The sequence below is a fragment of the Passer domesticus genome, chromosome 1 (assembly GCF_036417665.1).
Source record: "Passer domesticus isolate bPasDom1 chromosome 1, bPasDom1.hap1, whole genome shotgun sequence".
Classification (NCBI taxonomy): Eukaryota; Metazoa; Chordata; class Aves; order Passeriformes; family Passeridae; genus Passer; species Passer domesticus.
Window position 1 is genome coordinate 150,383,881 of NC_087474.1, and position 25,359 is coordinate 150,409,239.

Genomic DNA, 25,359 nt, shown 5'->3' on the forward strand with positions numbered 1-25,359 from the left:
GGCAGCTCCCTGCTGCACTGGCAGGAACCTGACCTAAGGATGGCTCCAAAGGATACAAAGGGGAGGCTGCACCTCCTGTGCACCAACACCACGTACAAAGAAGATGTGCACGTCAGCAGGGAGCAGAGCAAGAGGAGCTCTGCTTTGTTTTACCCACACACATCAGCCTGTGCCATACAGGTTTTACCATACAAGAAGATGAAATTGATTAAGAAGAGATGATGAATTTTTGGGGTTTTTTTGCCATTTTCTTTTATAGCTTCAGGATATTGCATCTTTAAGCCTGTGCTCATTGCTCTAAATATGCACGTTTTCACATATATATATATAAAATACTGACTTTTTAATATATATCTGCATGCAGAGACAAGTAGGTACAGGAAGTCGTGTTCACTTGCTCTGACATGCTGCAGGTAACTTTGCTCATACACAGGGAACCTGTAATACATAGCTCATACAGCAAACTGAAAGGTAATCATTTGAGAGCAGCTAGAGAAGTGTTGAGCAGAATACACAACAGGGTATCTTCCTTTTCAGTAAAAGGAAAGAGTAAATGTGGACACCAGGATATGGGGGCAACATGCTAGTAAACTGTTTTATGAGAGAAAACAGTTTTTACAGAGAAAGCATAGACAGAATCCAGTGTTTCAACATATTTCAGGACAGCATTAGACAGCATTAAACAGTCAAAAAAACTTGTATCAAAAAAGCATTTCCATCTACCAAACTGATAGGACAATTGCCAAGGATGTTTTTCCCCTTTTCAAATAGTTTAACTTACTGATTAGTAACAGCTACTTAGAATAATCTAAAAAGTCATCACATGAAAAACAGAAAAGGAAATTATGAATGGACAATCTCAAGAGTTTAGGTCAGTACAGTCTGAATCCAAAATGGATTCAAGAGAACTGAATCAAAAGCATCTTCAAGTTGTGTTGAGTTCAAAAGTTGTTCAGTCACGCCCATCCTTTTTAATATCCCCAGCACACACTTAAATGAGTAAAGACCATGAGGGACTGTTTCACTAAGACTTGCTATTTAAGATTTAACAATGTATAAAAATCCATTTCACAGTCTGAACTTGCCTCCCTTTGCCCCCAAACAGGCTAAAAATAAATATTACCAATTGACTTACCTGCAAACACTGGATTTTCTGGACATGGTAGTACTGGGAGAGGATGGAGGAGTCTGGTAAGACCAGCTGTAATCAGAACCTTTCAAATCTAAAATTACCTGATGAAAGATAATCAATAGCATCAAGGACGTGGAAAAAATTCACCCTATTAAAAGAAAGCATCTGCTTGTCATACAGCATTCATCCCTGCCACAAACTTTCAGAGCCAACTGAGTCTCAGCTCTCTTCCAAAATTACACTGTATCACACAGGTGAGTCAGTTCCATCCTCGGCTTTACTGGTATTAGCATACTTCAACACTAAGGCTGACACCACAGAAAGAAAATTTCAGATCTGAATGGAAAAAAAACTTTTAGAAAGTAAATTGAAAATTTATTTTTTGAATTAAGGAAGCTTTTCCGGTTTTTGTTTCTTTTGTTTTGACTTAAAAAAAAATTATTACAGCCTTTGAGCTGAAGTACTGTAACATTTTAAACAATTAAATGAAGATTCAGTATTCAACCACAACAGAGCTTAACATTTCTAGGTCAATGATAAGGTGATTATAAAGTATGACAAAAAATCTGAGTTCACACAGCAGGGTTGCAGATAAATGTCCTATTTGGATTCATTTAATGACACACATTTTCCTATGCATTTTAAGGACAGCATGGAAAAATGCTCAAATGTTAAGACTCCATCAAGCTACACAACCCCAGCAACACCAAGTCTGTGACTACAAAAAGACAGGGATGCTCAAACATAGGGCAAGGAGATGCCACTCATTTCTCAAAACACTCTCCACAGAAACTGGGCGTCTTCATACTCTTCAAAGTGTTACTGCTACCATTTCACTCTGTTCTCACCAAGTATTTTAGGGGCACTCAGCCCCTGAAAACAAATTTTCACAGGACAGGTTTTTTTTTTAATTGGTCATGTTAAAAATGACCTTGCTGTTGTAAAGCTTCTACAAAACATCACATTAAACCACTAAACACTAGTAGTCAATATTCCTCACAACACAAAAGAAAAGGCGGTGCAAGCAACAAATAAAATGTTTTCCAGGTAACAATATCTAACCTGTTCACTTGAGGATGGCAATTTGTGTGGATCCATTGTAAGACTTTTCAGGTCATCTGATATGGTTTGCAAATGGGTTATTTCTCCTAGCATAGATATTTCTTCTTCCTGAAAAGAAAAACAAGCCAGGGTAACCACAGCCTTGGTTTTAAAAATCCCACTTGTAACACAATATATGACCTTTACAATTTTGCTGAGGACTGTGGGGATGCCCCATAGGGCCGCATTTTCTTTCCACATTAAGTAATTATGAAAGGTTGAAAACATTAATTTAGAGTTTTGTAACTACATTAAAATTGCTGTAAATTCTAAAGCCCAAAATTTTTTTATCTCATCAACAAGATAAATAAGTCTCAGCCTTCTTCTTGTGACAGCTTCAGAAAAACTGTCAGTTTTGCTGCACTTGACAAATACCTAACTGTTCTAGGTACACTCACTAATGTGTCCTAACAATTTTAAGCTTGAGTGTAAACAGGGGTTAAACTCATAGTTTTTCATAGTTATGATAAAGGCATATACAAGCACAGAGCATTAATACATCTGAGATTGATTCTGTCTCAAATTACATTGACAGCTAACTCAGATGATTCCTGCACCATAAACTACCACAGTAATTCCTTAGCTACCATGTCTTCCAGGTCCTCTCAGTCTGGAATTCACCTCCTCCTGCTCAGCCATGACTTTTCTAATTCTCTAACAATGGCTTTCTGTTGAGACTGATGCTCTTTGTAAACAAGCACTGGGAACACTTTCCCAGTAGGTTGGTGACCCTTCAGAAATGCACTTTGCTTGCACAAATCCATGAACAATTCCTTGTCAGACTTCAGACTACCTGAAATGAAAATTTACCCAAACCTTTCCAATGAAATGAAGAACTGTCATGTAGAAGGAAAGAGGTATCAGAAAACTGCAAGGAAGCAGCCTGCAATTTGTCAGATAATGTCATTATATACACAGGGGAGGTCTTGAAACATTTATCAGTCCTAGCACTGGAGTAGGAGTAAGGAGGATTTGTATTAAAATGTGATGTTAAGAAGGAAAGCAGTGGGAAAAAACTGTATTTGCAATGTCTCAGGCTGGAATGCATAAAGAACACAAACTGACTTCATTCTTTATGCTCATTGTTTACCCATCAGTCACCTTGAAGGTGTTCAGTGTTTTCCATTGCTGAATTACTCCAAGCGCCTACAAAAAAGGTCCCAACTCTCACCACTTGCCAGACAGAGGGAGATACAGGCTATATTTTGACTCTAGAAATGAATTCCTAAGACATAACAAGATACTCTCTTCAGAGGCTTCTGGCCACTTATCTAATCTGTGAATTGTACTGAGTGAAAACGAAGAGCTCTTACGATCACGGGGCGCAGCATCGAGATGAAAGCACAGAATCGACCGCGCTCCTCGATCAGAGCTTTTCTGACAGCTTGCTTCTCGGTTTCTTCAAGCAGCAGGTACTTATCATTGACATCTTGTAAAGCACTATCCAGCTGGGGCTGAATGTCACCCCGTCCTGTATGCAGGAAACAATCAAGAGCACATATTGTCAACACTGGGCCTCTCCAGAGAAGACGACATTATTTTCAGCCAGCACTGCTGGTGGATTGTGCTTTTGCAATTTGAGTCTCAACCAGCATTTTCCCTTAATTCAAATCAGTAAGGATGTTTCCCCTCACAATTAAATCAAGCATATCAAAGCATTTATTTTTTCCCCTTTTGCACAGAATAGAAATCCAGCTCAATTCAAAAGGTTTCAACAAGCCAAAGACAGCATTTTAAATAAGGACTTTATCAGAGCATTAGCTGTAGAAACTCTTCACATCATCCTTGCCGAAAACCAGCATCTTGCTAACTGGGAGAGTATAAATCCCTAGCCCAAGGGATCTCTGCCTTTTTGCATTTGTGCTTAACAAGGTTCTAGTAAGAATTTTTAGTGGGGCCACTAAATGAATGAATCAATCTCCTATAAAAAATGCTACTATGGACATGTTACTGATCATTGGACCTTTGAGTACTCTGCACAAACCAACTTCTTCATTCCAGAGTCCAAACTAAACCAAACCTCTCAACATAAGTTATACATATACATATTTTTGACATGTATATGTATATATATATGTTCAATATATGTCAATGGATACAATTAAATTCCAGCATTTTGCAATAAAAAGCTTCACCATGTTAATTACAGTCAACTCATAATATCAAAACTTCCTGTGACAGCTAAGTACCTTATTGTGCACTGAGTACCTTATTGTGATTACGCTGCATCATGCCAAAAAAATATTCCTCCAGGAATTAAGAGCTGCTGCTTAGATATACTATAGGCAATAATGCTGCAGTTGCAAGATGTTTTCATGCAGCTCACACCCCTAAATATTTTAAAGCACCTCAGTTATACAAATTTGTTGCAAATCTCCCAGAAATGCCATCACATGCGATTTAACTGCCAGGAAGAGAACATTGAAAAAAATGGTGGGTGAGTTACAAGCAGCAGCCCAAAATCAATTTTTTGGATGATAACCTTTCTGTGCAGAGGATTTAAAGTTAAGTGCAAGAGGAAAAAGTCTCTTTATGTGTGTAGTACACAATGCAGATGACTCAATGTCAGGTTTAAAAAGGAAAAACCTTTGCCTTACTATTGTATGTATTTCCTTAATACTCCAGAGCAAGGCAAATCCATCAGCCTCCCTGCACTGATACACAGCCAGAGCTGCAGGAGAAGATAGCAGCAATGGAAGCAAAGAGAATCACGCTGGCCTAGCGGAATTACAGGCTGGATATATCCAAATCTCCTCTGCAGAGAGTTAGACATAGTCCAGATAAAATGCACTGACGCCCACATGCAGAGCTCTGCAATGGATCCTGGAAGAATCACATGCAGTGCAACATGGACACTGCCAAGGCCACCTGGAACCAAAGCTCCAGCAGTGTCTGATCCTGCAGATCAGTCTGGCTGCTCTAATATGTTCATAAAACTTACTTACTTGGACGTAAATAAACTTTAAGAAGAACAGAGTATGAAGGTCCTCTGTTTCCTCCATCAAAATCAGCATCTACCAGCAATAAGTTATAGCAGAGCTTTGGGTACCTCCCTGAAAGTCCTGTGCCTTTTTGTCCACACCCTCAGGAGACAAACTGGGCCTTCTGCTTCAAGACCGTTCTGTACATTTCAGGCCCTCCCCATACTATGCCATAAGATGCAGTGGTTAAACATTTCATACTTCTCTGGAGATGTTCTTTCCAATTCTTTAGGAAACAGAAATTTGCATCATTGCTCAGGCCCTTTTTGAGTACTGCCTGGAATTACAGTGGGTAAAATAACTACCTATTGTTCAAGCCTAGATACTGGCTCACTACCATGGATGTACCAAGTGCAAACTATATTAGCTGCCAACTAAATGAAACACTCATTAGTTTGGCTTTGGAGAACTGCTATAAACATTCAGCTGCTCCACCATAATCATGCACATAATGCAGTAAATCCTTGTTAAATGCATTTGCCTGTGCAGTGAGAACACACACACTTAAAAAGCAACTGGACATTATTAACGAAGTGGGTTCAATTATAGTGAACTTTGGTACTTTCTGTGGACCTTAGAGCAGGACATCTTGGACCAGAGAAACAAGAGCAGCCAAAACCTGGGGCACAAATAAACCCCATTTGCACCTGTGTAATTCACTCAATTCAACAAAGTTATGAGGATAATGTTCATATGTTCATAATAATGCTGCCATTTTAACCCTTTGATCAAAGCATGTGTAAAACTGCACCACTCTCCAATTTCCTCTGTACTTCTACAAAATTCCCATTTTATTTGTTCCAGTGAGTCAGTACAATAACAGACACACCACTTCTCACCAGTATTTTCACAGAACCGTTTTTATGCTCAGGGGCATTTGGTCAGTCTGTGAAAACACAGAAGCTGTCTCAGGTACAATTCAGAGCAGGAAAAAAGCTTAGGTGAATCATTTAGATGAAGCTCTGAAGTCAGATGTTTACAGATGAATACAGCTCTCTCCTGGTGACTTCTCATAACTCATCTTTTAGGAGGAGGAAAGCTTTATCAACATCCTTTGAAAGCTCCACAATGCAGACATCAATCTAGCCAGTCTTTTGAAAGCAGGCATAGCTCTTCCCACTCCCTGAATCGCCAGCTGCACTCAGCTCAGGAAATTTGAGGGATGAGATCTCTGCCTAATTGAATCAGTTTCCTTTGCTAAGCAGAGCAGAGCAGAGCATCCCCACAGCAGCACTCCTACACTCAGAGAACACCAAAGGTGTGAGGGCCAACAGCTGACCACCTCTGCTCCTCAGACACCTTGGGTCTCCACTGATTTGAATCTGCTACTTATCTCAGAAGAGAATATTGACCACTGGAGAGCAATGCAGTTCTTTCCCCCCTTGAACAACAAGGAGAAGGTTAATTGGACAAAGCAGTATTTTTGATTGCAGCATTTTTCTGTGGTCACAAGGCACATCTTCATGAGGAAAATCAACAAGTGATTATTCCCTCCAGCCCACATTCTCTGACCTTTAGGTTATGCATTCCAAAACACTTCCAAACCAACAAAACTACCACAATGACATAAGACAGTTCCAGAAGAGGCTTATCATGCAGCAGCTGTGGAAGTGCACCTGGAAGGACACTCCAGGTGTAAGAAGCTGCAGGCAGGTTTCAGTGACCCACCACGGCAGGTTTCAGTGACCCACCACAGCAATCAGCAACAGCAATGGTCAAAAGCATCCAATGCAGTCACAGGTCACTGGTCTGCAACCAGCCTGACATGAACAGGAGGTAAGGATGGCTCTTCAGAGCATGTCTGGCTGCACCCAGAAGAACAAGTCAACAACATGAACACTGAGGAGAAATTCAAATCTAGCCTCTCAAAGAGGAGCTCTGGTGATGCAGAGAGGAGCACAAATGCAAGACCAGAAGTTATGGACTGAATTCTCCAACACCATGCTCCAAGAGCCTGGTGACCGGCAGCTAGACACAGGCAAGTGACAGCTCATCATGTGCAGGGAGCTGAACTGCTTCTCATCAAAAGTAACATGGATCTGCTGCTATTTCAAGGACAGTCTCAATGTTACCCTCACAGCAGGTGCTTTACATCATTACCATGACATGCAAGGGCTTTAAAGGACCAACATGCAATAGAACTTGCATTTTACAGTGTTTTGTGTGAATCCTGGCTGAAAGCCTCATGCAATTTCTTAAATAACTATTGTCCAAAAAAAACTTTAGTAAAGGAAAAATATGAGGGGGAAAAGGAAATCTAATTTTCAACCCAATTTCATGCCTGTATTTTATAAGACATACTAGCAAAACTCTCAGCAACACCAAATAATTTTTATATTCTCTCTGTGCAAGTCGGACTGCTAAAGTAACTGCTGTTATTGACAATGCAATGCAGCAAATGTTGGTGAAGTTACTGTTTTCCATGTTGTCACAGAAATACACTTTTTTAAGCATCTGCAAAGAACCTGAATATTCAGTACTGGACACTTGACAGAGTGGCAGAATTTACATGGTATGAGACAATGCTGAGTACACCTCTACTTGTACAAATCAAAGTAGGCTCCAAGACAGTCATTCCCAAGCCACCTTCTTTACAAGAGCACACCTGCTCCAGCTGCCAGAATGAACAACCTCTACGTTCTGCACAGGAAAGCCAACAAATTAACTAATATGGAACTGTGCTGAGAACAGAAGAATTCTGCCACCATAAACCTCATAACTGGGATTAAACTCAGACTCCTTCAGAAGCCAAATCTGAGTTTTTCTTTTGGCTACTGGAGATCTGAGTCAGCTGCTCATGTTCAAAAGTGCAAAGTTTTGCCTTAACAGAAAAGCTACAAGTTGCCAAATGACATTTCTACATTGAATTACAAACCAGGAAAACCACAATGTGTGGTTTCAAAATATGGGGAAAAGCAGCAGCCTCAACAAGGCCCAGCTCCAGAAGCCCAGTGGTGGCACCTTGCTCAAGAGCTTGCTGATTTAATCAATTCAGGCTTCTCCTAAAGGCAACACCTACATCACTACACTTACAGGTATGTAAGTGCAGGTGTGAGTACTTTGCTCAGATTCAGAATCACCATGCTTCATTCACAATGGGATCTCAAGGCAGCTACTTTAAATTTGTGAAATAGCTGAAACAACACCCCAACTTAAACATATTTGAGATGTGATCAGGCAACAGGAGACAACTGTGATGCTGAATTCCAACCCTTTCCCCAGCATGAAGTAAATATAGTGATTTCTTATCTATCAGGTAAGAAAGATGCATGCGATTTTCATAAAAAAGGGAATTTGGATCACAGGTTACAAAGACCAACATTAAGGACTTTAGGCTCTAGACTTTAAAAGTCAAATTAACAATAAGATACTCAATTATTTGAACATCACCTTGATGACATGTCTATTCCATTTAACTTCTCTCCCAGCTGTGACAAGATTTATCAGTCCATGTTATCCCTTTCTAAAATAAACCAGAGGTTTATCCACAATACTGGTTTTCTTCTTTTACAGTGTTCCAATTAGATGCCAAAAGAAAATAAATCAAAAGATGGTTTGTTCATCAAGATTAGGCAATATTTTAGTTGCATTAGAAATTAAAGTCTAGGCAGTTAGTGGAGACCAGACACCATAAAGAGGCCACAGCAAGGGCTACAATAAACCAGCCACCAGGGTCACAGCATGGCACAGACTTACCCAGAGCCTCAGCTGTCAGGCAGGTGCGCATGGTGAGAAATTGCAGGACACAAAATTGACACAGAAAGGAAAATAAAAAAAGTCAAACTGGTATTCCAGCATTCCTAGAATTTAGACATTATCATCAGCGCCAAGACAAGAGAGTGAGCAGTTTGGACTAGACTATTTTGACTTCTTCTGTTGCTGATAAAGACAAAGGCATTAGTTTTGCATCCTGGTGAGCTGTCGCAAATTAAACCCCTGGTTATTTACCACACAGTTTTATTTTACGAGACTTAAACCAGTTTAGACTCCTCAGTGAGAAGATGTAAACCTGTGCTTCAGAGAAAGTGCACAACACAGATAACCAGACCCTGGTCAAGTGGCACAAAGCTCATCCCCTCACAGGGAAGAGGGAACTCAAACCTGCAGAACTCCAGATTGGTTCTGCGTGTAACCACAGCACTTTTTGATGTTCTCTACTGCAATTACATTAACAGATTGTTAATTAAATGAAAACCTAATTGCTGATGCAATGTGGAAGAACATCAAAAAGATTAACTATGATATGTGTATTTTAATTTAAAAACTTTATATAATAAAATTTTGCAATAAAACTGGCTTGCTGTCAAAAAGAGGGGAACTATCAAGAGGCCTTCAAAACTCAAGGGACTAAAGTAAATCGAAGAAATGTCTTCAGTCACTGATTAAGCAACATGTCTTCACTGCATTTTTGTAAAGGAGAGCTCACATTATAAGCTTGCAGGGAAAAAAACCCTAAAACAACAAAACACACCAAAAAGCCCTGCAGGCACCATGGCCTCATCCACACAGGAATTTTTTCTTGCAAAAGATAAGGAAAATTTGCTCATTAGCTTCCCTCCTTCTGAGCTGCATCTTATTGACTCCACTGAGTTTTGGCTCTCAATTAGTCATGGTGCCACACTTGATCAAGTTAGAGGAATGAGGCTCCCTCATGGGGAGGAAGGCTCTGGCCAGGGATTCTCCCTCTCCAGCCTGCCACTCCAGATGAGGCAAGTGCCATGTACAGAAAGGGTGTAAAGTGCTTGAATGAGAAGGTCAGCACTTGCTGTAAGAACTGAGACATTCTTCAGTCATAATTGCATTGAAGAGCTTTATGTTTTTTAGTTTAGAGTCACAGGCTTTGCACAACCATCCTTGGGAACAGTCTAACAATATTACAAAGACCATAGGATAACACAAAAAAAACTAAAAAGGCTCTAAACCACAAAGACATCATCTTTGCTAACCAGGAGGAGGAAGAAAAAGCACTTTTGGCAGTATTACAGTAAATTAATAATCATGTTCTACAGTAAATTAAAAATCATATTCTATTCTCTAAATTTCATTAGAATCACAGAATACTTTCCAAAACTGCTGCATATTCAAAAGGAGAGACTGCCAGTTTGGATACTCGGCATTGACAGGGACCCAAGAAGAAATGTTGTACTGAATGTTAAGGGAATTCTGCAGGAAGTTCTACATGTCTTACAGATGAAACTCAGTTTTCTTATTAACATGTGTTATATTATTGGGAGTGTTACATCCACCAGCTTCTTACATATCCACTTGGATTTAAACATTTTCCTCAAAGCTCAAAGAGTGTCACATGAAGAACCTGAAAATGAAACCTACCAGTCATGTTATAGGTAGGAGGGAAACCTGTTTATTTATTCATTAATAGCAAAGCTGAAATACAGAAAATACACCCAACATGCACTCCAGATTTTGCAGACACATTCAGACATATTTTAACTTAATCACTTGATCATTTTTTCTTCAAGAATCATGCATTTTGTTAACCTTCCCAAATGGTTACATGCAGAGCCACAGCTGCTGACTCTCTCCTGATTCAATATAGCATCAACTGCTTCTAGCAGCTATGGATCCACTTATGAGGCCCTGAATCAGCAGAAATCTAAACATGGAATTTATTTTAAGTATGTGCATAATTATTCTGCTGACTCAGGTTAGCTGGGCTGACTTCTGATGGCCAATGTTTGTCTGAAAACAAAGAGCAATTTAGAAGATGTCTGCAATTCTATGCACCACACAACTTCATCTGCTCAGACAAGAGCTAAGTGTCAATGCTGGGATGGGCAATCAGCCCCAGGGGGCCTGTTCCCCATGGGAACAAGGGTGTAAGGAGGCCTTGAAGAAGAACCTTGAAGATCATCATGAGACCCTCAGGGACTGCATGGACCTGGGAGGTGCACCAGGATCCTATTTAAAACTACATAAATTTAGCTTCAGGTGTTGTTGTTTGTTTTTTTTTTAATAGTTAAAGACAACAAATAGGGTGAAAATTTTCTTTGTGAGGTCTTTCGAAATGCAAGACCTTCATTTCACAGTTGTGTCACTTTACTAAAAATACCCCAACAAACTTCCAGAAGGACCCTGGATTTCCTTTTGTTTTGTTTGGAAAGCCTGGTGTTTTCCCCATCACTTCAAGCTTTGGAAACACCCTTATTGCAGTGAACATACTCACTCTGCAAACATAATTTCTAACACATGATCTTAAATGCCTGGCCTGAACTTTGACCTTGGCCACATGGAAGAGGAACAAACTGACCACGCAGAAGCCATGGAACAGGCAAACCCCCATGGATTCAGCCCCCCAAAGCTAAGGCAGGGAGCTCAACCTGCAGCACTCCTGCCATGACAAGCCCCACAGCCCATGACCCTCCTTCCTGAACGTCCTTGGGATGCAGACAAGGAGCAAGGAGCTGCTGTGCATGCTGCAGCATCAGCTGTGAGAGAGAGCTCTTCAGCCCAATGCATCAGGGCTGGGGGACACCACTGCCAGGATGTGAACGAGGAAAGGAGAGGTTTATATTTGAGCTCCTCCACCTGGAACTGCCCAAAGCAGAAGAAAAACACTTTCCCATAAGGTCAGATGGGAAATGGCAGAATAAGCTTAAAGGACCTTAATAGTAGCATGCACAGTGTTGAAGGAAATCCAGAATTCAGCAAACATCCTGCTTGCCCACAGGTGATCATGAAGTTAATTCAAAAGTATTCTTACAAGTGCTAGGAAGGGAATTAATTGGTTGGTTTAGAGTTCCCACAGGTGAGTCAGTAACTTTACAGAAAAATCAAAGGGACAGGTCCTGCTTGAGGAAGAACAGAAAAAAAAGTCTGTAAAACAGAGAAACAGGAGAGTTGAAGACACAGGAAGACATTCATGCACTCAGCCACATGCCTGCCAGCATAATTTTCCCATAGTTCAAACCTCATTTGTGTCCTAAAGCAGAATCACTTCTGCAGCTTTATCACATTACAAAATAAACCCCTTCTCAATTTTTTTTTTATCTCTCAGTAGAAGCAAGAGCAACATACTTCACCACACAGGACACTGAACAGATCTGTCAAGATAGGTACATACAAAAACGTTTCCACAACATTTGACACTGCAGTCACACCAAAGCTTTATTTCCTCAAGATAGGGACCAAAACAACAAAGGAGGAGGAGAAAAGGCACTGCTCCTGTTTTTCTCTTCTAACTTAAGCATTGTTGATAACTTCCAAGAAGGAAGGGAGAACTTCCTCCCATCCCCTCTCTGCTCCTGCTGGGGCAAACAGCTCTGGGCATTCACACTCAGCCTTAGGAGCCAAGGCCTCCTACCTCTCTACCACAGGGGCCATGAGAACAACTCTCAGCTCCTTGGAAATACTGCAGCTCCTGCTTTTTCCTGTACTGGTTACCTGTGAGCCCTCAGCTCTTCCACCTGCCCCATACACTCAAACATCCCCTGACTCCCTGTGGCTCTGTGCTCTGGAGCAAACACCATGAGTCTGACAGCAGCTCCAAGAGGGACAGCACAGAAATACAGCACCTTCACCACACCTCCAAAAGAACATCATAATGGCAAAATTAAGCAAGGGAAAATGGATTAAAAAAAAAAAAAAAAAAAAAAAAAAACTTCCATCACATCATGGCTGCTACAACAATAGCAAAATGAGTCCTGTTCCACTCTTCCCTAAAAGATGTTTAATCCTGAAGGAGGACAAAACATGAGTTTCCTGACTCTCATCATGAGACTTGGTTCACATTTGAGGAGGGGGATATGAAAGAAGAAAATCCAAGGACCAAGTCTGCTTGCTCTAACCACTCCTAACAGATGCAGGTAGCATCTGCAGTATGAGAACATTGGGTTGTTTTTTTTCCAGCAGCTTTTAAATACTTCTCTTTCCTCTTCACACTTCACAGAAAATGATGTCTCCTCCTTCAATATTGCAGAGTGATTTATTGAACACTCAGAAGCAGGATAAAGGGGAGATGGAGCCAGACAGCTGTCAATCCATAGAAACAGGCTCAAAAAATGGCTCCCTCCTCACAGATCCCAGATATCCACCCAAACCATTCCATGCTTCTATGTTTTTCTCAGTGCTTATCTACCATGCACTGATGGGCTGTTTGTATCACACAAGGACAAGAAGAAATAAGACTAGAAAAAGTGGGGGAGAGACAGGAGGAGACATGGAAGGAATATCACAAACTTTATAAAGCTGTTGGTCTGCAGTCAGACATTTCATCACACAAAATGAGAAACATGTTCACGCATTATCCAAAAAATAAAATCTTATCTCATAAAGTCTTATCTCAAGTGGTAACAATCACAATTCTGATTTAGAACACTGACCTGACAGACACACAGAACCTACTGAGCTAAGCTCCCTCTTGGTGGCTTTCATCTCTCCTTTCCTCATCTCTTATCTAAAGTCAGCTAACATTCAAGAGCAGTTTTTCAGTCATCTGGATTTCTACCAGTGTGATTACTGATTCACCTATATGGAAGGACAGCTAGAGACAGCTCACCTGTTCTGGGTAACACTTACATAATTTCAAAATGTCAAGAAATTCCCCACCCCAGCATTTATTTTTGCTTGTCCCTGAGTTCAGTTTTCAGGCAGGAGGGGAAGGACAAGTTTCAACCTGCAGACTGAGAGCTGCTCAAAGTACACTTCTGACCAGCTGGGAAGAGCCCAGTGCAGGAAAGGGAACCAGGAAATCTTCTGTACAAGCTCCCTATCACTGCTCCAAAGCCTGGTGAGGTTTGCACTTGGCCAAGTAAAACCCTCAGTGATGGCAGTGCTGCATGTTTCCATCAAAACAGTGATGAAACACCTATGACAAGGTGGAGGTGGGAGAGCAAGATGAGATACAGCTGCTAAAAAAGACAAACTGTCTTTCAGGAAAATTCCCTTTTTCTTCTCACTCATCTTCAGTTTCCTATGATTGCTAAGAGCCCTTCCCCCCTGAAAACAACCCATGCCACTGTCTCACACTCTGATAGATAAAGTAAGGTTGAGGAGACTACAGGCTGTTAAAAAAAAAGAAGAAAGAGTATAAGTGGCAGAAAGAAAAAACAATGAGTAATGTTAATAGTTAGGGAACATTTACATAATGGCTTTTTTATATGATTCCAAAAGATTCTAGAAAATTTTACAGGTATCTGCACAAGTCATGTTAAGAGTGTCAGTGTTCCTAAAAAGAAAAAGTTAGCAGTAAGGGCTCTATTTTAAAACATGATTGACTTTGCACAAACAGTTTTAAGGCTTTTGTGTAAGAACATTAGACAGCAGCTTCAGAACATGATTTAAATGACACATAGTAATTGTATCCTGGTTCCCAAATAGGTCCAGGAATACATTAGAGGGGGGCAGGATTATTACAACAGAAAATCCTATCACTGTTCAATCTTTGAACTGTCCATGAGCACAGCTCAGAAGGCTGTTAACAGTACAGTATGAAGCAAGTTACCTTTCTTTGCTTTCTTCTGTAGCTTCAGTGTATCGGATGATTTCTTTTTTATCTCTTGGCGGGCTTTTTTGTATTCTAAAAAATACACACAATCTCTATTATCAATACAATCAATATCAAAATGAATGTTTTTCACAGAAAAGGCTACATTTAAAGACATTAAGACTACAAACTTTTAGAGAACAGATACTGTTAAACAAAGCAGCTTAGAACTCACATTTTGTAAAACCCATACATTTGGCTTAATATAACATTTTAGGGTGTGAGCACATTCACATACCAGAATCTTTCCCAAATAAACAAAGCCTTTACAGAAATAACAACTGAGAACACAGTACAAAATTAGAATGCTTTTCATTTCATCCACTCTCAGGAATGGAAAACAGAGATGACAGGTTTCTCGAAACATCTGTGTGAAAAAACAGCAATCCAGAAATGGCAAGGCAGAGAATATCCTGTGATCCCTCTCCAGCATGAGAGTCAGGCAGAGGAAGAGGGTGCTAAAACTCTACCCAAGGAAGGGTCACATTGCCAGCTCCTTCTGATGAAGTGGAGCACACTGCACTTGTCCTCATTTTCAGATGAGCTGCACATCCCAGGAGAATTAAAATCCCAGAACAAAATATTCAACCTCTAGTGCAGGAACACTAGAGGTACCAGATATGAAAACTGATACTTAAAAAAAAAAAGAAGAAGATACAAGGCATGTATGCATGTATATACATGTACACATACACTTTAACAAAGGAGATCAGTGTTACTGCCCTTCTGTAGGTGGAAAAACAGAAGCAGATTCATGGCAGGCACAAGAACTGTACTGAGGCCAGCTGCACTCCCAACACCCAAATCTGCACAGTAAACTCTAAATCTCACTGCCACTTTGGCCTGGCTCACCCCTCCTGGCAGTGACCCCATGTGACTCCCCTCTCCTGCTCACTACATGCTTAACACTCTGCAGCACAAGGCAGGAAGTTTTCCAAGAGCTGCTGATTCAACTGCTTCTATTTGACCCCAGTAATGACAAGGCAAGAAGCAAATCCTCTTTTGGAGGTCAAGCCCACTCCTTCCAATCAGTTCCCATGGTGCTGCTGCTTCTTTCAGGCATGACAAAAGTCTTACATTTTCAAGGGTCAGTCAGTGGTGAAGTACAACGTGCTTTCAGCACTTGAGCTGGAGGGCCACCACTCCCAGTACAAAGGCATCTACCAACATGTGCTTGCTGTTGGCCAAGACAGCAAGCCAAGTCAAGACTTGGCTGCCTGCTGCTCCCTCCCCCAGGAAAGCCTCTGGAGCCATCATCACCCCTGCAGCCCAGGGCATCCCACGTCCCACAGCAGAGCTCTCCTGCTCCACAGGTGCACTCTCTGTATGGCATCAGGTCCAAAACAACAATGCCCAGTGTTCTACAGAGCTGTGCACTCTCTGGGGATGCTCTGGCTGAGGCATAGCATGATCTTACAAGCTGCTTTTAACAACACCCAGGGCTTTGCAGGGATACATGTGGCATCTCCCATCCTCAGCTCATACAGGGAGAGTGGGCTAACAGAGTTAGACCCAGTCACTGCTCATCAGTCCAGGAAAACAACCCACCCCCGGGGTCCAGCAAACTAAACCTTCAAAATGCACACAGCAAGGGTTATATTTTTGTTAGGCACTTTGGGAGAGGAGTGTTTCAGAAGAGAAAAACTGCTATACATATTGAAGCATGTCATTCAGTTCTCCAGTACAAACATGAAAAGAGGAAGCAAAACTGATATTACAATCTTACTCCTATTAAAAAATTCTTCCTCTGTAACTACCTTTTGCATGGTCTTTATCCAGCTGATTGGCCACTTTCTTCCACTCTTCCATCTGTTCTTGAAGTGGGTTTATCAGACAGTCAATTAAAGCACTAATTTTGTTGAAAAAACACAAAGAGCAATCAAATCCTGCAGATGCCCTTATTCTTACAGAGAGAGCCAAGGTCAATACTGGAGTATTTTTACTTTTTGCTGTGACAGCTACCAGTGTCACAATGTAAATATCAGAACATAAAAATATTTACACTAGAGAAAGCAGAAGAAAAAAGTAGATTAAAAAAGAAATCAAAAATCCACATCACAAGATAACCAGAATTACAAAAGCTCCAGACAGTGAGAAACAGAGAGTAAAGCAGAGAAGTGACCTGAAACAGTGCAGAGTAAACAGATCCTACTCAACTGTCACATAATTTAAATGGAAACTCTAGACACCAGAAAGGTTCATGCAACCATGGAGATTATAAACTCAAGTAGCACACATGTATATACACAAGAAGACAGAGCAGCTGTAGAAGAGAACAATATCCTGCCCACTGATGTGCCTCACCTCACACTGGTGGAGTCCATGATACAGCACCAGTAATGCTCCACTAATTAATGAGACTGGGATCAAACCATTTAAACAGCTAACTCTGTGTAACTGGAGACTAAAACTGTCTCCTCGTGGCCAATTTAATAAATAACTTTATTTTAAAGTAATCACAGCATAATCATAGAATGTCTTGGATTAGAAGAGACCTTAAAGGTCATCTGGTTCCAACCACCCTGCCATGGCCAAGGACACTTTCCACTAGACCAGGCTGCTTATACCATCCAACCTGGCTTTGAACACTTTCAAGGATGGGGGGGGAAGGAAGAAAACATAGCAGACCATCAGGCAAGTGGTGAAGCATCATTTTTGTTCACCTAAGGTCACATATAACTTTTAAGTCTGGTTAAAAAAGGCACACATGCAAACTACTACTAACTACTGAAGTAGGTTGTTTTTGTACAGCCCAGGTTGCACATGAGTTAATGCTCTCTCATTACCTCTGCAGTCTAACTTCAACTGCAAAAACAGGATAAGAGAATTTGCATTTCCTATACTGCTCTGCTGAAGGTTTTTCTCTTGGCCATGAACTATTTGGGCTCTGCAGTAAGCTGAGGAAGCAGTACAACACTTGCTGCTGCTGCTTGTTTAAAACCTAGTGACAAAGCTTAAAGTCCTGAAACAAAGGTCAGTTGGTCACATCAGCAGCTGCCTGCTCAGCACTGAGCAACAGGGACTGACAGTGGGAATTTGCAGCATTTAGAGGTGATTTGAGGTGAACTGGCCCAGCCCCATAAATGTGCAGTGAAAGACCTAATGTGCTGCAGGGAGAAAACAACTGCTGCTCTCAGTGACACGGGCAGAGGTCAGCTGAGAAGCCAACGCTGATGAACAGCTTTAGATGTTCCCCAGCAGCACAAGAAAGAGGAACCTCCAGTGCTGGGCCAGGTACGGAGCCACTCACCTTGAGAACTGCCTGAGTTTGGACTCTATACTTCTGTGCCTCATACACATCCTGGTGAGAGCAGACCCAATCTCTCTGGTACCACCTGAAAAACAAAAACCAAAGGGCAGGTGAGACCCCTGATGAGATTCCTGCCTGTGGTGTAGAGGCACAACAACCAGGAGGGGAGTGCCAAGCCTCCCAGAGCAATTGTAAAACAGATTAACAGTAAGTGTATAATCAACTAGGCTATTAACGGGGCAGATCTCAGTGGTACCTGCCACCCCTGGAAGAGATTAATTCCTGTTCACCCAGAGACCAGAACGGAGCAACCAAACACAATTAAACACAGCTCTTCCAGGCACTTGCTGTGCCACGAGGCTCAACCCTGCAGCAGAAGACGAGAAACAAAAGGGTTTGAGATGTCAAAAGCCAAGTAGCACAGCTGTCAAGGGAGTGGGCATCCGTGAACAAATTATTTCCACATTTTAGGAACAGACCAAGGGGATCCGATGCAATTTTGCCGTCCCTGGATTCTTTAGGCCCAGCGCCTCAGAGGGGCTCGGCGGCCGCAGAGCCCGGCCGGCTCCCGGCACCGCCGCCAGGTGGCGCCGTCGGCCGGGACCAAAGCCCGCTCGGAAGGGACCAAAGCCCGCTCGGAAGGGACCAAAGCCCGCTCGGAAGGGACCAAAGCCCGCTCGGAAGGGACCAAACCCAGCTCGGAAGGGACCAAAGCCCGCTCGGAAGGGCTCCGCCCGCTCCCGGCACGGCCCTCCCTGCTCCCTACACTGCTCCCGACCAGCCTTCCCTGCTCCTGACACTCCCGGCACGGCCTTCCTGCACCCGACACAGCCCTGCTCCTGACACAGCCTTCCCTGCTCCCTACACTGCTCCCGACACAGCCCTGCTGCCGACACAGCCTTCCCTGCTCCCGGCTCAGCCCTGCTCCCGCCACAGCCTTCCCTGCTCACAGCCCTTCCCTGCTCCCAGCACAGCCCTTCCCTGCTCCCAGCACAGCCCTTCCCTGCTCCTAGCACAGCCTTTCCTTCCCTGCTCCCAGCACAGCCTTTCCTTCCCTGCTCCCAGCACAGCCTTTCCTTCCCTGCTCTCTGCCACAGCCCTTCCCTGCCCTCTGCCACCGGCAATCCCGGCTCGGCGCAGCCCATTCATTCCATCTCCACAGAACTTTGTTTCGGCTGGTGCCAGGTTTGGTACTTGCTTAGTTCCCATCTGCACGTCGAATCTCCTATTTCGGGATACAAACATCAGCCTTCTTACGAACTGTTTCCCAACTGTAGTGCCCTCTGGAACAGTGAATGTATCAGTACTATTTAGAAGTCTTATTTGATTATTAAAATAACTTTAGACTTGTATAATGGAGAAAAATCTTCCCTAGGCTTTAAAAATAGTATTGCTCAGGTAAATTAAAATATCTTCCTAAGAAACTTTAACATTTTTGGTAATTTTGATTTTTTAAAACATGAAATCAAGTCACAATCTTCCTCAATTCTTGCAGAATAATGTCCTGTGCCCACTAAATAGCTCTGGAACAAAGACACTAAATAACTGGAACAAATTGTGGCAATTTGGTATTGTTCAAAAAGACAAACACGAAGTCCTTTGTCACTTGCCTGATTAATCATGTTTTTATAAGGAGCTTTTGAAATAATATTATTTGGTAACATCAAAGAGCTGCAGCCTCGTTGCATACAGGTGGGAAAAGCACATGGACTCCAGGCTGGATCTGTACCCAGCTCTTCCAGTGATGCTGCACTTGCACAACCTGAGACAGACTCCAGAAACTCAAAAAGGCAATACAGAAGATGGGGAGAGGTGTAACAGAGTTTAGAAAGCAAATGGAGAAAGGGAACATCATCCACAAAGAGTGGATTTCTGTCCCAAAACATGGGCATCTTTCTCTGGATCCACTGCCAAATAAAAGTAATTTTATTTCAGAGGCTAATGTGGTACACAACTGCAATGGCAAAGAAGAAGAAATGAACCAAACATTTCCCTGGCTACCTGCATTGAGTTTAAGCAATAGGTAGGTCTTTAAGGTTGAAAACTCACTGAAATACTGGAATATTAAGGACCATCAATGGTTAAGTGACAGTGCTTTCCTAAGTCTGTTGTATGAAAAAAAGAAGGGTTGTATCAGAACAATAAAAAGGAAACTGTGTGTTTGGGGAGACTAGGAAACAAGGGTCAGTTATTATTAACACTAAAGTCCAAGGTAACAGAATTTTAACTGAAACACAATCAACCAAAGTATAAATATATCCCCTCAACACATAGTACAGATGATGGGCAAGGTCAACAGAACAGCCAAACAAAGTTCAGAGGGGGAAAAAAAAAAACAAAAAACAAAAACCCAAAAAACTCAAAAATCAGAACAAAATAAATGAAGCCTGGAATAAAGAGGTTTGTCCATGGGAGAAAAACCAAACACAACTGGTTGGTGATGAGTGGGCTACTGCTTCTTCACAACTTTTGAAACTTCGTGTTATCCATAAGTGTTTACAAAAAATCAAATGATGAGGTGTTAATTTTATTCTGCGAATGAAAACTACTCTAATGAAGTGAAGGTAAAAGGAAAAGAAATGGTTCTGAGAAATCTTTGATGTCCCTTCTGGAAACAAGGTGTTGCTGAAGATGGGTTGAGGATTCTGCTTGGGAAGAAGACTGAGGGGTGCCACTGAAAAGTTTGGGAGAGCTGAGCCAGCTCTGCTTGGTCAGCATGGACCCAGGGAGGGGTGCAGGGAGTGGGTGGGGGCTGGCAAAGGTCACCAGACTGAACAAAGGACATCTTGTCCATCTTGTCCCACACCTGAATCCCACTGCTTCTCCTCAATGTATGAATGACTCCAGCAGCACTGGAGTTAAAACAGACCTTTACTTCCCTGTTCTCAATTATATTAACTGTCAAGGATACAAATGCTTCCTGAGAAAGTAAAAAAAAAATATTAAATACAAGCCTCTCACCACCCCTTGATTTATTGAGCTGGAGGATCATGGCCATCACCAATGCATTCAGCTGTTCTTCCAGGAACAGCCACAGTGCAAAGGGCTCATCTCAGCTTTCAGCAGGTTGTTGTAGGGCTGGTTCCCACCAGCAGAACTGCACAGATGCTCCTATCTCCAAATGTCTGGGATCAGCTGGCTACACAAACTGGCAGAGGGAATCATTTAGTACCACTGCAGTGGTTTGAAAATATCCAAATGTAACAAGGGATGGTAATTTGGATTTGTTTCTTTTATCCAATATCAGCTGCAGTGAACAAGACTCATCTGTGCTTTATATAAATTACAGTTTGATGAGTAGTTTACTCACAGCCAGAGCAGGCAGCCAACATGTGCACTCTGCACTCAGGGAGGGACCTCACAAGCAGCATTAACGTGTGTGCAAGTCCTGGTACTGGCTATGCACCTGAGCAACCAAAATCTAGGAACAAGGTTATTGCAGTGGGCAATGCCACAGTCACACAAGACCTGCTTCACCTTCCAAGTTAATTTATGGCTTCTCTTTTTAAAACCTGCTCCATAAGTGACCAATTGCCTATTGACTCAAGGTTGGAACCATGAGCCAGGCAGAGAGATGACCAGGGGAGATAACTTCTTTTTCAGTGCTGTCAACCCCCAGATGTGGTGGCAAAAAGAGCATCTGACAGAGAAGAGTGCCAGGAATACACCAAATGCACTGTCCATCTCCACTCATAAGCAAGTCCCTGGAAGAAAGGCGGGACATCCTCCAGCAGCTGTGATTTCCCAAACAGAAATACTGAGGCCACACAAGCAAACCTTTCACCAAACCACGAGTATGTTGGGTGGGTAACGTGGCTCCATTCACTGCCCTGCAGCTCTGCAAGTCAAACTGCTGTGCTTTGGGCTCTCCGTTTATAAAATGAGGCCATGAATCATCTGCTTCTCTGACATACTGTAATAATTCATCCACTAAGGCAAACAATGCCTGGGAACAGTGTAAAGTAATACTTCGAAACCGGAGATGAGAGCTGTATTCATCAGAATTCCCACTCAGAAAAAGTGGCTTAACAAAATGCTCCTGTCAAATTTGATTAGAAAGTGGGTGATAGCATCAGCCTTACTTCTCATAAGTAAAAGGCAATTCTGCAAGGCAAAACGTGCCTACACTCTCACCTTCCCTGCTTTTCCCTTTCCAGCCTAAGCCTGTGGAAGACCATGAAGTTTTTTCATGTGAGATAATTAAAGAGAAGTCTGTGGACCACAACACTACAATGAGTCCCCTATAAAGGGCATAAATGATTTCTTTCGATGCTTGATTGTCATTCAACATCAGAGAGAGACAACAGGGAGAGACTGTAGGAAAGAGACTCAATTGTTTTATGGCAGTCATTATGTTTGTATTTAATCATGATCATATATCAACGAAATCATTATTTGATGAATTGTGCAGCTGTACAACTGCATGGCCTCTATGTACTCCAAACAACTTGCTACAAACAACCTCTTATCTTCCTCTTCTCACTTCACTCTTGAGCAACTCCAGCAGCCTCAGAAGATGCTGCCTTTCAGGAAGTGCCTTTAATGTTCCAACTTACTAACGAGCTCACCTTTATCTTCAAGGCCATAGTCCAAATGTGCCAGCCACTTCCCTCTTTCCCAAAAGGGAGAGAATGATGAAAAATGGCTGTAATATTTTTCTAATTTCGAAGTTATCAGAAGAGGCTTCCATTTCTGAGTAAAGATTAAAGCAGGAGCAGAATGGAGGCTGGATTATTAAATGCAGTTCTGAACATGGAGGCTGGGACAAATGACTAACAGCAGGACATTTTAAGCTAATGACCATTTACCCAACCCTTATCCAAACTCATGCTGCTAGAAGAGCAAGCAGTTTCCATTACTGATTACATGGGGCACAGACCTTGATGTTGCTGAACTTTTTATATGGATGCCTCCATGAAACTCAAGGATGATGGGATCAGTTCCAGGGTGTTACAGCAAACAGAGAAAAAAGGACAGCTTTTGCTTAAAACTGACTAGCACAGGTATTACTACTGGGACAGAAACCTGAAAGTGGAGCTATGGCAGCTCTCTATGTTCAGGATGTCAACAGGTTTCCAGTTTCCAGGTAAGGCTTGCAAGTTGGAAAAACACATCACAAATTGCTGACAGACAGATGTTGTTCAGCATCCACAAGGCAGGAAAAGAAAACAGAACACCCTTATTCCTACAGCTGTGAGCCTTTCTGAGCAGCCCTTGGTAAAGCCTCTGAAAGCTGCTGCTCAAAATCAGAAAAAAAAATCTCCTGAGGCTTTTTTTTTTTAAATTTAATTTAGACATCTCTCAGTGAAGACTGGAGCAACAAATGCAAATTCAAGGTCAAACTCACCTATGAATTTTAGATTAACCAAATTGAATAAAACAGCTCTGGCAGGCCACTGTCATATACTGCACCTCTGCAGTTGTCATTGCAAAGGAACAGATTGCTTGCAATGTTTGGTCAAGTGCCCTTTTGGACAAATTGCTTGGAAAACATATTTACAGAGGCCTGCTATGAAGTTCTCCATCACATTTTCCAGAGACCCACACAATCCAGGTGAGAGGAAAATGCAGGGGGTGGCTTATTTTCTCATTTGCAGAAAAAAACCTAGCATTTGTTCATGGATGTAGTACTAGCAGGATCTCAAATTGCATTGCCATTGATCTTAGATGACAAAGGAGTTGAGAAGAGTGGCAGTAGCAGTTAGTTAAAGTAGCAAAGAAGCCAAAGGAACAGGAAACCTGAGCCACCCCCAGCCCACAGCCTGCCCTGGTAACCACCAGCTTTCGGAAGTCCTTGTAACAGACTATGACCAAACTGTGACCATGTCCCAGTCACTTTGTTAAAGGGTATGCAAGAAAGCTCTTGTGACTTCTTCTGAGCTTGCTTATTCCTTCAGTGAGCAACATCTTTGCTTACTTTAGCTGTTCTAGCTTAGCACTGGGCAAAATCCTCACCCCAGGGAGTCAACACAAGCACTGCCATTGAAGAAGCAGGGTCAGAAATTCACCCACGCACACAGAGGTCACTACACAGTCCATCCAACACATAAACATGGTCATGAACCAGCCCTGCTATCATCTCTGGACACTTTGGGTTTAGTCAGCCTTCAGTGCATCCAAAGCTCACCTGTGGCCCTGTGCTTTGAAAGAGGATGTCACACACAGAGGTGGATAAAAGTGCTTTGGCAAGGTTTAAGCTATCACAGGATGCATCAGTTCAATTTCTGAGAAAGTCTGTCACTGATTCACAAATGTGTGAGGAGATACAAAATGCATCACTGAACTGTGACATCCTGTCAGAGAGCAGAAGTCCAGGCAGAAGTGTTTCCCAGGAACAAAATGCTCAAGTTTGAGGTGCTCCTGTCAGAAGTGCAAGCTGGCTTGCTCCCTCCTCTTCTCCCTTTCACAAACGATGTTGCCAGCACAGACAGAATTTTGTTTCTGGTGATTTCTTGCAAGAATTAATATCTATCTTTCCTTACAGGTGCCTGTTGTTCATTTTTATGAACCTAGAATTCTGCATCAACTTTTTAATGCCACAAAACCAAAGCATGACTAAACCCAGATTTTTTTAAAAGAGCAAATGCCGCAACATTGTTTTCCATTATTTACATTTTATTCTTTAGAATACAAATAGTTTCAGTACTGAAAACACACAGGGTCTGCTAAAAATCTGTACTCACAATCAAGCTGTACACTAATATTGCCCATACCTTTTCCCCACTTTTCAGATTTATAGCAAAATGTATTTCCAGAAACAGTCTATGCACAGCTCAGTAAACCTTACAGTCTTAATCTGAGCAGATCCAACTGCTTTGCTCCAGCTGCTACACCCATCAATGGCTCAAGGAAAGCAGGTGACACGAGTCACCAAGCTGGTGCTCTCAATGAAAACCAGAACAGGCTAGTAAAAATAACTCTGTAAGGAAAACAATTCCTGAAGCTGAAGAACACCAAGCCAAGCCTGTGCACTTAGCCAGAGTAACCCCTCACTGTGCAGAGCCCTGGAGCCAAGCTGCCAGCCCAAGGGCAGGGAAAGGCCAGCTCCAGCAGCCAGGGATACTCACTGCACTGAGGACCACACTCCACTGCATGCTCCAGATGGCGGGAAGATGGAGATCTGGCTCAGGCCTATTTGGATGGCCAGACCCATTGATCTCCATACCTCCATGAATCTGGCTCTAAATGAACACTTAATGTCAGCCCAATGTGTGAAGAAGGCAGGAACTCAAGACACTTCTGTTCTTCTGAAGTACAGCTCTTTATTGTGCCTGGGCCCAGCGATGAACTGCGATGTAATCTGATTAAATTACAGCAATATTCAATGAGGGGAAGGGATAACACACTTACAGCAAATGGCTTGGAACACCAACTGCAATTCCACTGCATGCTT

The 25,359-nt window shown here is 42.2% G+C and overlaps 1 protein-coding gene across 21 annotated transcripts in view; it reads right to left on the minus strand.

Moving 5' to 3' along the window:
- MTSS1 (MTSS I-BAR domain containing 1) overlaps positions 1–25,359 on the minus strand; it is a 125,938-nt gene that overhangs the window by 16,619 nt on the left and 83,960 nt on the right. For 11 of the 21 annotated variants that reach the window (XM_064396535.1, XM_064396470.1, XM_064396529.1 and 8 more), the window contains 7 exons: positions 17,967–18,051; positions 16,474–16,565; positions 14,675–14,749; positions 8,911–8,922; positions 3,547–3,704; positions 2,195–2,302; positions 1,136–1,233 (listed from right to left, as the gene is read on the minus strand). In XM_064396535.1, coding sequence (XP_064252605.1) covers positions 1,136–1,233; positions 2,195–2,302; positions 3,547–3,704; positions 8,911–8,922; positions 14,675–14,749; positions 16,474–16,565; positions 17,967–18,051 — 628 coding nt within the window. Of the gene's footprint in view, positions 1–1,135; positions 1,234–2,194; positions 2,303–3,546; positions 3,705–8,910; positions 8,923–14,674; positions 14,750–16,473; positions 16,566–17,966; positions 18,052–18,222; positions 18,334–18,445; positions 18,547–25,359 lie in introns of those variants that run through there. The other 10 variants (XM_064396590.1, XM_064396492.1, XM_064396554.1 and 7 more) reach the window with 3 other exon arrangements.